General features: G+C 37.8%; 1 protein-coding gene across 2 annotated transcripts in view; it reads right to left on the bottom strand.

Moving 5' to 3' along the window:
• mast1a (microtubule associated serine/threonine kinase 1a) overlaps window positions 1–2638 on the bottom strand; it is a 60609-nt gene extending 57971 nt beyond the window's left edge. For both annotated transcript variants that reach the window (XM_051892073.1, XM_051892078.1), the window contains exon 1: window positions 1856–2638. In XM_051892073.1, coding sequence (XP_051748033.1) covers window positions 1856–1906 — 51 coding nt within the window. In that variant the 5' untranslated portion in view covers window positions 1907–2638. The remainder of the gene's footprint in view (window positions 1–1855) is intronic.
• Between the last annotated feature and the right edge of the window lie 13441 nt (window positions 2639–16079).

The raw sequence follows: 16079 nt of genomic DNA, 5'->3' as shown, positions 1-16079 counted from the left end.
ATCTTTTGTTTCGAATTAGTGGTTCGAAAGTGCCAAAGTCACATGATTTCAGTAAACGAGTCTTCGTTACATCATAAGTGTTTCGAAATTTCAATAGTTCATGTGACTTTGGCAGTTTGATACACGATCCGAATCACTGATTCGATACAAAAGATTCGTAAAGCTTCAAAGCTTCATGAAGCAGTGTTTTGAAATCGCCCATCACTAGATATTGTTGAAAAGTTGTTATTTTGTTTTTTACCTATGGTATTTGGATTCTATCGGTATGACCTTACAGTGACTGAACAGGCCAGGTTACTGTTCATTGTGTTCAAATGGCAAAATTTGCGGAAGAAAGCAATGGAACAAACCATTTTCACAATTTAGTTTCAATAAATACTCTTTTCTCTAAGGAGGAAGTTTTAAGTTCTGAAACTGAAAGATACAGAATTAATACCGCTTTTTAATGATACAATGAACTCTTTTATCTCAAGGAATACTTTATACTTCATTGGAATGACTCATTTCATTTTACAAGTAACAACAATGAGTATAGACATTTTGAAATGCATTATGGGCTTGGCTTAGAATAGAATAGAAAACCTTTATAGTCATTGTACAGCTGTACAATGAAATTTAGTCTCATTCAAGTGCACACACATACGAAAATGTACAATTTAAACAAATGTAACCAGTGCCAATATGACATATGTACAGTAAAACAGTGCGATGTAAATGGATATGTATAGAATGTGATGAAAAAGTTACTGAAATTGCTGTCAAAATGAGCCGCTAATACTGATGTCCAGCACTTTAAGTGAAAGTATAAACACTGAATTCTCTTATTTTCCAGTTAAGGAGCTGAAAAGTGGTGACCCTTTTGCGAAATGTCCAGCTGTTTGGGGTGGAGTGCCTCTGAAACCCAGATCAGCTGGAGCTTGAAAATGGCTTGTTTATTTTCAGCAGTGAAAGAGGGGAAGTGAAAGTAATACGCACACATTTTGTTTTGACTTCATAGAACAGCAGATGGTTTCCGTGCTGTACCAACAATAATACGACAGCTCAAAACTTCTTTTATGCTTTTTTTCCGTTTATGTTGCTCTGGGCAAGAACCGGAGACATGAAAACAATAACTCCCAAACCACAAAGCAAATATGAACTCCTGTGAGTACGCTGAAACCTAGTGAGTAACTGACAATGAAAACAAAACTAATCCTGTTATGGTTTAGATAACACTTCACATTTACTTTTTGTTGGGCAAAGAATTAGTGTTAAGTAAAGTGTTTAAGTGTTAATCGCACTGTGCAAACTAGATTTTAAATCAGTTCTATTTACAATGAACAATCTTAGCCATCTTTAAGTGAAAAAAAAAGTGAAGTAAAAAAATAAATAAAACAATCTACTTTAGCATTCACACTGTCCCTGGCCATGAAAATGGATTCAGGTATTTTTGGTGCCCTTCACATTCACACTGTCATTTTATTTCTTGGAATATAACTCATATGGACCAAGTATAAGATACTTTTAATGTGTTTTTGTTTGTTTTCTTATATTTTGGAGCTTGAAAGCTCCAGTCCCCATTCATTGGAATGACATTGAAAACAAATTTTCAACCGTTTTGCTAATTTAAATGACACGCCCTCCCCAGAACCCCGCCAGCCAACCCGATGTCCGCAAACCCGAACGCTCTAAATAATTGACAGACAGCGGGAGCTTCTGATTGGCTCCAGCGTGACAGCTGTGATTTCTCAGTCAGGACGTCGATTTCAGTCATGTAATGTAGTAAATACGTTTTATATGAGATGTTAAAAAAATCGATTGCAACAGCTTTAATGTGAACCAGTTTGTGAATAATAAACTAAACAAAACGTCTCACCTGCATCCTCCGCCGGCGGATAATACCGGAGTCATCCATGGCATCGCTCATCGTGTCTGTCTTACTAAAACCCTCCACCGCTCACATCTGAGTCCACGTGGTGACAGACGCCTACAGGCTGATGTTCAGAAGTTTTTCTCCGTTTGTATTTCCCCCCTCAGGTAGAGACGATCATGGGCGTTGCAAAGAGATGCGCGAGACACATCAACAACAAACACACCGCTGATGGAGAGTACACTAGTAGATAACCGTTAAAAATAAACCGGAATATCGTTTTATAATGATTAAAACGCTCCGGTCTCAGCGACCAGGGTCAAAGTGCCTGGTTTTTACGGTCAGAAACGAGTAAAAGATTCATCTCGAGTCATCTCGATCTTCACTTTTTCTGTCCGCGCGGGCACGACCGAGGCGCGTCCTTTCGGAGAGAGGTCTTTTTGGACATCTGGAGCACTAACGAGGCATCCAGCCCGCACTAATGGACCACGGTCTGTCCCCCAGAGGACATCGCCATCATATCATATTCGCTGGCTGGCAGCTGGATCAGTAATGGCTTCATTTATGTGAAATGCATCCTGCTCTGATTGTTGCCGTGAGCTTCTTTCTGAATGAAGTACAGTAATCATTCCTTCCTGTGGTACACTGATGAGTGCACGTGAAATCTGCACTAGCTACCGCCTCGGCTGATAGATCCAAATACACACTCTGTGCTACCCTGGAGAATGCGCGTGTAATGAATCTGCTCACTCTCAAGGAGAAGCACGTTAACCCTTTGAGCTCTGAGCTGAAGTAAACATGTAGGTGGCGCCCATCAGAAGTCAATCTCACGAAATCAATGCAGAGCTATTTTGGGACCGTTAATATATAATTTTATATAAAATAATGGTTCGTGTAATGCGTTTATATATTGTGCCTAGTTCACATTTAATACATTACAAATATATTTTATTATAATATAGCCTATTTGTGTGTGTGTATGTATATATATATATGTATATATACAGTGGTGCCAGGAGGGACAAACCACAAACCGGCGTCAGGGTGTTGGATGCCCAAGGCTTGTCGATGCACGGGGGCAATAAACGCTATCCCGTCTGGTCTGAGCCAACAGAAGGTCTACTGTGACACAAGTCACACAAAATTTTAGTGATGGTTGTGGGAGGAATGTCACTACATACAGTACTGTACATCACACTCTGCTGCGTATGATGACCCCTGTCCACCGTCGAAAGTGCCTACAGTGGGCACATGAGCGTCAGGAGCTGTGGTAGAAGGTCACCTGCTCCGATGAGTCCCATTTTCTTTTACATCATGTGGATGGGAGTGTACATGCAGCGCCGTTTACCTGGGGAAGTGATGGCACCAGGATTACTGTGGGACGGCGACAAGCCGGTGGAGGGAGTGTGATGCTCTGGGCAATGTTCTGGTGGGAAACTCTGGGTGCAGCCACTCATGTGGACGTAAATTCCATACGTGCTACGTACCTAAACATTGTTGCAGACCAGGGGCCGTATTCACAAATCATCTTAAAGGGTTAGTTCACCCAAAAATGAAAATAATGTCATTTATTACTCACCCTCATGCCGTTCCACACCCGTAAGACCAAATTAAGATATTTTTGTTGAAATCCGATGGCTCAGTGAGGCCTGCATAGCCAGCAATGACATTTCCTCTCTCAAGATCCATTAATGTACTAAAAACATATTTAAATCAGTTCATGTGAGTACAGTGGTTCAATATTAATATTATAAAGCGATGAGAATATTTTTGATGCGCCAAAAAACAAAATAACGACTTATATAGTGATGGCCGATTTCAAAACACTGCTTCATTAAGCTTCGGAGCATTATAAATCTTTTGTGTCGAATCATGATTCGGATCGCGTGTCAAACCGCCAAACTGCTGAAATCACGTGACTTTGGCGCTCTGAACCGCTGATTCGACACGAAAGATTCATAACGCTCCGAAACTTAATGAAGCAGTGTTTTGAAATCGGCCATCACTATATAAGTCATTATTTTGTTTTTTTGGTGCACCAAAAATATACTCAGTTGATCCGAGTTCAAGTTCCGACTCTGACCTTTCCCGATCCCATCCCCCCCTTCTCTCTCCCACTTCGCTTCCTTTCTACTCACTGTCCTATCATAATAAAAAGGCAAAAATAAATCTTTGAAAATAAATAAATAAAAAAGTTGTGGCAGTTGTTTGACGAGTTCATGCTTATAAATGATTGAATAGAGTAAAAGAGTAAAATAAGCATATTTGGCATGCTGTCTGAGGGAAGCTCCGAGCTCGGAATTTAGCTCAAACCCAGAGAACTTCCCTGTATCCTAGGAATAGGAATCAGCCTAGATTGAGGAGTCAGGGTGGTAGGGGAAAGCAGAAAACTGTCAAAGTAACTAGGTGAGTCGGCTGTGTATATATACAGTGGGTACGGAAAGTATTCAGACCCCCTTAAATTTTTCACTCTTTGTTATATTGCAGCCATTTGCTAAAATCATTTAAGTTCATTTTTTTTCCTCATTAATGTACACACAGCACCCCATATTGACAGAAAAAACACAGAATTGTTGACATTTTTGCAGATTTATTAAAAAAGAAAAACTGAAATATCACATGGTCCTAAGTATTCAGACCCTTTGCTGTGACACTCATACATTTAACTCAGGTGCTGTCCATTTCTTCTGATCATCCTTGAGATGGTTCTACACCTTCATTTGAGTCCAGCTGTGTTTGATTATACTGATTGGACTTGATTAGGAAAGCCACACATCTGTCTATATAAGACCTTACAGCTCACAGTGCATGTCAGAGCAAATGAGAATCATGAGGTCCAAGGAACTGCCTGAAGAGCTCAGAGACAGAATTGTGGCAAGGCACAGATCTGGCCAAGGTTACAAAAAAATTTCTGCTGCACTTAAGGTTCCTAAGAGCACAGTGGCCTCCATAATCCTTAAATGGAAGACGTTTGGGATGACCAGAACCCTTCCTAGAGCTGGCCGTCAGGCCAAACTGAGCTATCGGGGGAGAAAAGCCTTGGTGAGAGAGGTAAAGAAGAACCCAAAGATCACTGTGGCTGAGCTCCAGAGATGCAGTCGGGAGATGGGAGAAAGTTGTAGAAAGTCAACCATCACTGCAGTCCTCCACCAGTCGGGGCTTTATGGCAGAGTGGCCCGACGGAAGCCTCTCCTCAGTGCAAGACACATGAAAAAACACCTGAAGGACTCCAAGATGGTGAGAAATAAGATTCTTTGGTCTGATGAGACCAAGATAGAACTTTTCGGCCTTAATTCTAAGCGGTATGTGTGGAGAAAACCAGGCACTGCTCATCACCTGTCCAATACAGTCCCAACAGTTAAGCATGGTGGTGGCAGCATCAAGCTGTGGGGGTGTTTTTCAGCTGCAGGGACAGGACGACTGGTTGCAATCGAGGGAAAGATGAATGCGGCCAAGTACAGGGATATCCCGGACGAAAACCTTCTTCAGAGTGCTCAGGACCTCAGACTGGGCCGAAGGTTTACCTTCCAACAAGACAATGACCCTAAGCACACAGCTAAAATAACAAAGGAGTGGCTTCACAACAACTCCGTGACTGTTCTTGAATGGCCCAGCCAGAGCCCTGACTTAAACCCAATTGAGCATCTCTGGAGAGACCTTAAAATGGCTGTCCACCAACGTTTACCATCCAACCTGACAGAACTGGAGAAGATCTGCAAGGAGGAATGGCAGAGGATCCCCAAATCAGGGTGTGAAAAACTTGTTGCATCTTTCCCAAAAAAGACTCATGGCTGTATTAGATCAAAAGGGTGCTTCTACTAAATACTGAGCAAAGGGTCTGAATACTTAGGACCATGTGATATTTCAGTTTTTCTTTTTTAATAAATCTGCAAAAATGTCAACAATTCTGTGTTTTTCTGTCAATATGGGGTGCTGTGTGTACATTAATGAGGAAAAAAAATGAACTCAAATGATTTTAGCAAATGGCTGCAATATAACAAAGAGTGAAAAATTTAAAGGGGTCTGAATACTTTCCGTACCCACTGTATGCCTCCTCTCGAGCTGATAAGATAGACCATTTGAACGTGCTCCTCCCAAACTTTGTTTATAAAACATCATTTGTCGCTTGATTTTTCCTCAATCTGTCAAGATGCAGACATGTAAGAGACTGACAATTAGAAATCATGATTTAAAATCTTTATTTGAATATGGCAACGATACCTCGTTCAACAATATTTATATGATTAAATCACTGACAGAGACCCCTCCCCTATCAGCCAATCACTGTGGGCATATGTGCTGACATCATCCATAACAACAAGGTCAATCCTTTCTCTTAGCTTAAGACTTCTCTCTATTCCTCAGTAAAAGTTTGTCTCAGCAGCTTTGTGAATAAGTTTTAGGAGAAAACTCTTAGCTAAGAACTTTTACTGCTATTAAGGAGAACTCTTAGTGGTAAGATAAAATGTTTTATGAATACGGCCCTGGGGGAAGTGGCCTCTTAGCAAGTACTGCACTCTGCCACACTGCACACATTGTTCAGGAATGGTTTGAGGAACAGTATGAAGAGTTCAAGGGGTTGCCCTGGCCTCCAAATTCCCCAGACTCAATCCAATTGAGCATCTATGAGATGTGCTGGACAAACAAGCTCGATCCACAGCGGCTCCACCATCTTGGTGCCAGATACCACAGCACACCTCCAGGGGTCTAGTAGAGTTCATGCCTCAGTTGGCGCAGTGTTGGCAGCACATGGAGGACCAACACCTTATTAGGCAGGTGGTCATAATGTTTTGGCTCATTGCCGGTGTATATTGTGTCTACATATAGACAATTTATATATTAGAAAGCAGATATGTCAGTGAATTGTATGTCATTGAATGTGCGCGACTGTTGAATGTTTGTACTGATTGTACAATAATATTAATAAATAAAACTGGACAAGCACATTACGGAGCGTTACATTTCATCTTGCATTATTCATCCCTTCACGAGCTCCTTTACAGTTTTTGTGAGGGGATTCCATTCATTTCTGCAGCTGTTGAGCAAACATTACCAATACACATTTTACAGCAAAACCACATGTGGTCCAAATACAACAACCAAACTAACATGTTAGAGACATATAGAGATCTATATAGTGGCCAAAAGAGATGCAGCTATACAGTAATCAGGAGATTCTTTCTTACCAAAGGATCTTACAAGTAAGGGCTGTATTGTGTTTGAGGTTATAAATTAAATAACAAGATATATATAATAATAATGTCCATGTGGGTGTGTGTGAGTGGAAATATTAGACTTCCCCCAAGCTAAAGCGTTGGTTCCTTGTTTAGTTTAGATGAAATCTGTTATCTATTTCATTGAAAGACAATATGTTCTTTTGAACAGTTTAAGTGTTGATGGGGGATTGTCCACCTGACAATGACAACAGTGTCAAACTAGATGGCAGAGCGTGCCGTATCCTAGAAACATGTCAGACACAGAAATGAGCCAAAACAGCTGCTATTCTCTCTCTGAGCAAAGTCCATTATGACATCACAATACAGCTTCATACAACCACTTTGCTGGATCATGGTGGGAATATCACAAAATCTGTCAAGAATGTCATATTTCACCCCAAAATTAAAAGAATGACATTATGCTGAAAGAAAATGATGCACATTTTAAGACAATTACGAAATGTGACATTTATGTTGATATAATATATAACCCAACGTGTGTGTGTGTGTTCCTGTATACATGGTTTATGAGGACACAAATGTGTAAATAACATGGGTATTGCAACGTAAACATGGTTTATGAGGACACTACCTGTGTCCTCGTAAACCAAATGGTTTACAAAACATACTGAAATTCAAAAAGTTAGTGTAGGGGGATAGAATATACAGTTTGTACAGTATAAAAAATCATTACGTCTATGGAGAGTCCCCGTAAACCACATACAAGTATGTGTGTGTATACTCTCTATACAGGCTCAGACTGTGTAATTTCTTAACTGAAAATGATGTGTCAATCCAGTGTGTTTCTTTTAACATTAAATGGCACACTGACTCTCTCACACATATTCTCTCACTTTCACACACAAACATTCAAAAGCTGTAGAATCAACCATACAAGAAAAGATGCACCCACAAGGAATCTGTAATCAAAAGCTCTGCTGCCGTAGAAACCATTACATGAGAGAAAGACGAACACCACAGGAAACTACATCAAATCATCCACAAACACTGAGAAACACACCAGTAATCAATTTATAATGCTTTTCACAATATTTTATATCAGCACCGCTGCTTTCTATATAAAACAAGGTATGAAGTATGAAACAGATGAAAAGAGTTCTTATGAACTCACCTGATTCTATGCTTCTCAACTGGTGGGTTGCAAGCCAAAATGGGCCACAGATCTGTTCTGATCAAGGACAGTGGAGGAAAAGCAATGCTAAATGAAAATAATAAAATAATACTTAAAGGGTTAGTTCACCCAAAAATGAAAATAATGTCATTTACTACTCACCCTCATGTCGTTCCACACCTGTAAGACCTTCGTTCATCTTCAGAACACAAATTAAGATATTTTTGTTGAAATCCGATGGTTCAGTGAGGCCTGCATAGCCAGCAATGACATTTCCTCTCTCAAGATCCATTAATGTACTACAAGCATATTTAAATCAGTTCATGTGAGTACAGTGGTTTAATATTATAAAGCGACGAGAATATTTTTGATGCGCCAAAAAAAACAAAATAACGACTTATATAGTGATGGCCGATTTCAAAACACTGCTTCATTAAGCTTAGGAGCATTATAAATCTTTTATGTCGAATCATGATTTGGATCACGTGTCAAACCGCCAAATTGCTGAAATCATGTGACTTTGGCACTCCGAACCGCTGATTAGACACAAAAGATTCATAACGCTCCGAAGCTTCATGAAGCTGTGTCATTGCTGGCTATGCAGGCCTCACTGAGCCATCGGCTTTCAACAAAAATATCTTAATTTGCGTTCCGAAGATTAACGGAGGTCTTATGGGTGTGGAACGGCATGAGGGTGAGTAATAAATGACATTATTTTCATTTTTGGGTGAACTAACCCTTTAAAGCTGCAGTCCGTAAGTTTTGCCTCTTTGCCTGTTTGAAACGTGCAATTGCAGTTATTTGCGGAATTATCATCTTTACGTGGGTTGTGCATCGGCACGGCTCCTCAGCGCGGATGAATCTAATGTTTGCTGTCAGTCACCACATCGGTTTGGATACTGTACTTTGGAATCACAGATTTTACGTCTTGAAGTATGACCAAAGTAAGAATTTTCACCGGAAAATGTCTGAACAAGTAAGTAACATGTCTGCCACTTTTGTTCTGACCAACTGAGAAAAAAGAGAAAAGAAAAATGCATTACAATAAATCTCGCTGCCAATGGTGATTAAATCTAACGAGCGCTTAGCTCGATCATGTCAAACCATGCAAATTATTATTATTGTTATATTTTGTTCTCAAATTGTTAATGTTAACAACATCAGCATTATGTGACTATGTGTATTTAGTGTTACCTGTAGATTTCCCAACAGTGTCGAACAGAGGAGAGTCTGCTGGAAAAAGGCAACGTGACAGAGGTCGTAATAAAACCAGAATCAACATTGGCTTTGCTTTTCAGAGATGGCTAGAACTGAGGAATTTGAAATGTTATCAAAGTGACTTTTACTCTATTTTTTTTTCAAGGAAGTACCGTGTTTATTAATGAGTATAGATACAGTAACGTCTTCAGCTAGTCAGCTTGAGATCCTTCTATCTAAACTGGTTATATCTCTTAAGTCTAGTTAATGTTTTATGAGCAGTAAGATAATCATATTCATCCGCACAGTCACACAGAGCCGAAGGACAACCAAAACAATGTTCTTACGCAAAATGCATGCAGTTTTGTTTTCTAACCACTAGAGGGCCAAAAGTTACTGTACTTTTACAGCAAAATGAATGTTATCAAATTATTAATTATTATCATTATTATTATTAATAATTTTAATATTTTGTAAAGATACTGACAGGACACTTCAACATAAAAGCACATATTAGAGTCTTTACAAGCATGTAGGTCTGGCTTACCATCAGGTGAAAGAATTAACATTGACATCTGTTGGTAGACAGTGGAAATGACACTGTCTCTGGTCTTATTAAATATCCAAGGTATTTCCACACTTGAGCCCTCAGCACTTTGAGAGGCATTTATGGATGAAATTTAACTTGTTGGAATAAAAAAAAAAGTTTGGAGTATGTCTGTTTCTTCCTGAACTAAAAGCCATAAATTACTGATTAGCAATTTGTAAAGTCATCCTAATGACTGCAAAGAAGTCTCTTTCTGTTACTAATTGCTGTGTCATGCGACGAATTGTTCTTGAGGTGAGTTGGCGGTGAAATAATGTCTAAAGCCGACAGTGCCAAGGACAGACTGCTCTCATCAGCCTCGGCTGGTGTAATTTACTGAGACAGATCATTAGATTTGTCACAGGTAAATTTATAGCTAAATTAAAACATTTATGTTTTTGCTCCATTAAAGAATGGGAGTCGACATGAAACCTAATTAGTTTAGTAAAAGAAAAATTAAATAAAAACAATACCCTAGCTAACAGAATTTTGTTATAAGAACTTTCTCTAAATATTCAGTGTTGGCTCTGTGAACGTAAAAAACGTTCAGTTTTCTTGACGTTAGAGGAACGTTTTTTATAAGGTATAATGTTCCTCAAACGTTCTTTCAACTTCATTTTGATCTAAAATTCAACATTCAAGGAACATTTATTTGTAACATTCCAAGAACATAAAAATGTCCAGTTTCCTTAATGTTAGTAGAATGTTATTTAAAGGGTAGTATGATGTTCCTGAAACATTCTTTCAATCATTCAAACACCTGCTGTGAACGAAGCACTGAAAGAAAGAGAAATAAGAGCACAAACTACAACTTTCTTCAGCCACAGCCTTAGATGAACTGCAGATAAAAGACATTAAATCTCTGAAGATCTGATTAAACAACTCCACAAACAGCATTACCAGCTTCACTTATTACTAACCAGACTGACTTTATTTCTGTCAGACATCTACAGAAGCTCTTATTGAGAATTAACAGAGGTTTAGATGTTGATGTCTTATTGAAAATGTTTCGTTTGAGGTCACCATCATGGAGATCTGCTTTATCAATGCAGAAATGTTTTCTGAAAACACCCGCAATTGCTGATAAAGAAGCAACTCAACAAAAGTCAAGGGTCAAGAGCTCAACTAAAGTGAACGCTGATCTCCATGGTGGTGACCTCAAACTAAACATTTTCAATAAGACATCAACATCTAAACCTCTGTTAATTCTCAATAAGAGCTTCTGTAGACGTCTGACAGAAATAAAGTCAGTCAGGTTAGTAATAAGTGAAGCTGGTAATGCTGTTTGTGGAGTTGTTTAATCAGATCTTCAGAGATTTAATGTCTTTTATCTTCAGTTCATCTAAGGCTGTGGCTGAAGAAAGTTGTAGTTTGTGTTCTTATTTCTCTTTCTTTCAGTGCTTGTTCACAGCAGGTGTTTGAATGATTGAAATAATATTTCAAGAACATCATACTAACCTTTACATAACATTCTACTAACATTAAGGAAACTGGACATTTTCATGTTCTTGGAATGTTACAAATCAACGTTCCTAGAATGAAAATGAAGTTGAAAGAACGTTTGAGGAACATCATACCTTTAAAACATGTTCCTCTAATGTCAAGAAAACTGGACATTTTTTACATTCCCAGAACCAACACTGAATATTTAGAGAACGTTCTTATAACAAAATTCTGTTAGCTGGGTCACTGATACATGAATATTATGCAGCTCCAGTAATACCCCTGGAGAGAGCTATAACCATCATAACGTTCCCATTCTCATTTACTACAATAAAAAATATTTTGTCATAATGCACAGCTAAGAGTGATGGAAAAAACAGTTATCCAATTAGTCCTATTGATTGTGAGAAGTGGGTCTCAGTGAATCAACAGCAAACAAGATTAAGGGTTTAATGGGGACTCGTGTGTTTCCTGCAGGATCACCTGATTATTTACAGCAGTGTGGCCTTGACTGACATCACCTGTTAATGTCCTCAGTCAGATCAATCAGACATGACGTATTTAAAGAATCTACTGATGAGTCAGATTCTTTATTTACTATACGTTCAACATTCTCAATCCTAAATCAAAAGATTAACTTGATTGAATGCATGCAAATAGTGCATGAATTTTTTCCCTATGAATGTATTTATTTATTTATATTTTTAAAATATTTATTGTATTATTTGACACTATTTCACATCACATTTATTATTTATTTGACACATCAACAGTGGTGGACGAAGTACACAAATCAAGTACAAATACGTATAAGAAAATATAACTCCAGTAAAAGTATTTAGTACTCCTTTTCAATTTTACTTCAGTGAAAGTACAAAAGTACTCGATTTTTAATGTACTTAAGTAAAAAATATTGATACATGTTTATTTTATAAACATTCATGTTGGGCATCCCGAGATAAAATGCAAATGGAGAATATCTAGCATAGCTGCTGTTCATAACATTAGCCAAAGATAATCATGTGCAATTTAACTGATACTGTGACTGGAGTACAAGGACATGAGATGCATTAAGTGAATGCTTGACTAAAGAGATGTGTCTTTAATCTAGATTTAAACTGGGAGATTGAGTCTGAACCCCAAACATTATCAGGACAGGAAGGCTATTCCAGAGTTTAGGAGCCAAATGCGAAAACGCTCTCCCTCCTTTAGTGGACTTAGACATCCTAGGTACAATCAGGATTGGATTGTAGGGCGATTGAAGATCGGTTAAATACACAGGAGCTAAACCATTTAGGGCCTTTTAGGTCAGTAGCAATACTTTATAGCTGATACGGAACTTTATAGGTAACCTGTGTAGAGATGATAAAATTGGTGTTATATGATCATATTTTCTTGACCTAGTAAGAGTGTATTTTGGACTTTGTAGCTTGTAGCTTGTTCATTGAGGATGCAGGACAACCAGCTAGTAATGCATTATAGTAATCTAGTCTAGAGGTCATGAATGCATGAACTAACTTTTCTGCATCAGAAACAGATAACACGTTCTGCGGCTTAGCAATGTTTCTGAGGTGAAAGAAGGCTGTTTTTGTAACATCTGAAATATGATTTTCGAAGGACAAGTTGCTGTCTAATATAACACCCAGGACTTTAACTGTAGACGATGAAGTAACAGTACATCCTTCTAAATGCAGTTTGTAGTCTAAGAGATTCTGTGTACAGGTTTTTGGTCCAATAAGTAATACCTCAGTCATATCTGAATTTAATAGAAGAAAATTACTGGTCATCCAATATTTTACAACTTTAAGACACTCTGTCAACTTGGATATTTTAGAGATTTCATCCTGTTGTGATGAAATGTATAACTGAGTATCACTGACATATAGCACTGGAAACTAATTCAATGTTTTCTTATAGTATTACCAAGTGGCAGCATATATATTGAAAATAGCAGAGGGCCTAAAACAGACCCTTGCAGCACTCCATAATTTACTGATGCTATCTTAGAATTTTCCGTTTAAATAAACAAAATGGTAACGGTCTGACAGGTACGATCTAAACGTGTGTGTGTGTGTGTGTATATATATATATATATATATATACACACACACACACACACACACACACAGTCAAACCAAAATTTATTCAGACACCTTGAACATTTCGTTCATTAATACAGTTTATTGACTATAGTTTTAAAAAAATGGTAATAAAATATGACAAGATCTCAGAGTTGAACTGTGTCAGAAAAAAATAATCTTAATTATGTCAGATAACACTTAAGCAAAACATGGTCAGGTCAAAGTGTCTGAATAATTTTTTTTTTCCAAATTCTTATCAATTTTACTGGTAGTCCACTGTATGAAGAATTTTTGGGTATAATATGTCACAGTTTACTTTATTTTGCTATCCTCACTTACATAAAAGAACTATACTGTCCTGCACACACTAGTAAAAAAATATCAAAAATGTCTGAATAATTTTTGGTTTGACTGTGTGTGTAATATATATATTTTATATATATATATATGATGTTCCTGAAACATTCTTTCTTTTAAGAACACAAACTACAACTTTCTTCAGCCACAGCCTTAGATGAACTGAAGATAAAATACATTAAATCTCTGAAGATCTGATTAAACAACTCCACAAACAGCATTACCAGCTTCACTTATTACTAACCAGACTGACTTTATTTCTGTCACATGTCTACAGAAGCTCTTACTGAGAATTAACAGAGGTTTAGATGTTGATGTCTTATTGAAAATGTTTCGTTTGAGGTCACCATCATGGAGATCTGCTTTATCAATGCAGAAATGTTTTCTGAAAACACCCGCAATTGCTGATAAAGAAGCAACTCAACAAAAGTCAAGGGTCAAGAGCTCAACTAAAGCAAGTGCTGATCTCCATGATGGTGACCTCAAACTAAACATTTTCAATAAGACATCAACATCTAAACCTCTGTTAATTCTCAATAAGAGCTTCTGTAGTCGTGTGATACACACACACACACACACACACACACACACACACAGTCAAACCAAAATTTATTCAGACACCTTGAACATTTCATTCATTATTACAGTTTATTCACTATAGTTTAAAAAAAATGGTGAATAAACTGTAATAATGTAGTAAAAAATTACAACTGTGTGTGTAATATATATATATATATATTACTTTTTTTAACTGTATACTTTTTATTTATTTCTAATTTATTTTAAACTGAAATTTATTTTCTTTTGAAGTCCTTCAATGCTGTTGAAAAAGTGTCCCAGGCACATCAGAAAAACATAATAAAAAATAAATTAAAAAAATAATTTTGCCTTATTATTTGTTTCTTTATTTTACTTTTACTACTTTTTTACTACTTTAATTGTCAAAAATCTCATTTTATATTTAAATTTATTTTTAAATGGAACAGTTGGACCAGACAGAGAAAGAAAGGCATCCAGATACATTCAAACTTCTTCAATAAGGTTTAAAATACACCTCATGAAATCATCTTAGAGAATGTCCAGGGTGTGCAGAGCTGTGATCTTGACAAATAGTAAAATAGTTTGGATTTGTTTAACAAAGTTTTGGTCAGTGGTTCCTGTCACGTTCTTTTTAGACTAATATTGTTAGTGTGAGACTTCCCGTCGCTCAAATCCCTTCTCTGTATTACAGAGCCTCCCTTGGACTCCTCTAAAAGAATTAAACTCAGACGTGTCTGACTGTGTGATCCCAGTTTAGCTGACCTCTGTTGGGCTATCTGTGCCACATCCCATTGACGCACACAGACACTGGGCTAATTTAGGGATTTAATGCGTGTCATGAGGGCGGGATGGGGCAAGAATTATAAAGGAAGGAACAGACTGAAGGGACACAGTCTTAATGAATGGACATGTGTCTGAAACTGAGCCTGAAACTTGACTGATATAATATCTGCTATCTTCAGCTCAAGCCTGTGAAGCTACTTCAACTTCTGTAACTTCAACTCTCCCGAAGAAGAGCCAAGTGAACTGAAATTTTCCGCTGACGGGAATCATGGAATCTGTGTCGCATACGTTACCTCGCGCAGAAGGATCCGTACCACGGAGAGCCCTAAAGGTCCCGGCTCGTGGGGCCTCCTCACATTTTGTGGGCTCCACCATTGTCATCCTCTCCTCTTACGCTGTAGCGACACTGGCTATGAACTGTGGGAAAAAAATCCAGATCAGCGAATGGGCACTTTAAAAAACTGAAGCAAGAACTGTTATTCAGGACTCGGAGCACTTTAGCTGCTAATGGTTCAGGAATTGCCTTATAACTCTGTAAACTCAGTTCATGTGAATGAGCTGATGTTAAGAGTGTCTGCTGGCTCTGTCAGTGCTGCTGAAGAAACATAACAACGAATAGAGCTGATATTACCATCATGTTGACGGGACAGCATGAATGGATTCAGGATGGCATCCGAGGAACCATCATTCCTGTGGACGCTCAGCGGGGAGCAGCAACAACATAATACAACAATAATGTCACAATTTATTTTTCTTCTGAATGTAACATCTAGAGAGATCCATTACTAAAGAATCAATTTGTAAATTTAATGTTTAATTTGCAAGTTAGATAATAAAGATATTTAATAATGTCATTATTTTTTGTCTGTCCTTATTGATACATCATGACAGAATA

The sequence above is a fragment of the Ctenopharyngodon idella genome, chromosome 1 (genome assembly GCF_019924925.1).
Source record: "Ctenopharyngodon idella isolate HZGC_01 chromosome 1, HZGC01, whole genome shotgun sequence".
NCBI lineage: Eukaryota > Metazoa > Chordata > Actinopteri > Cypriniformes > Xenocyprididae > Ctenopharyngodon > Ctenopharyngodon idella.
Note: the sequence above shows the minus strand (reverse complement) of the source record. Positions and strands in the feature narration are given on the sequence as shown.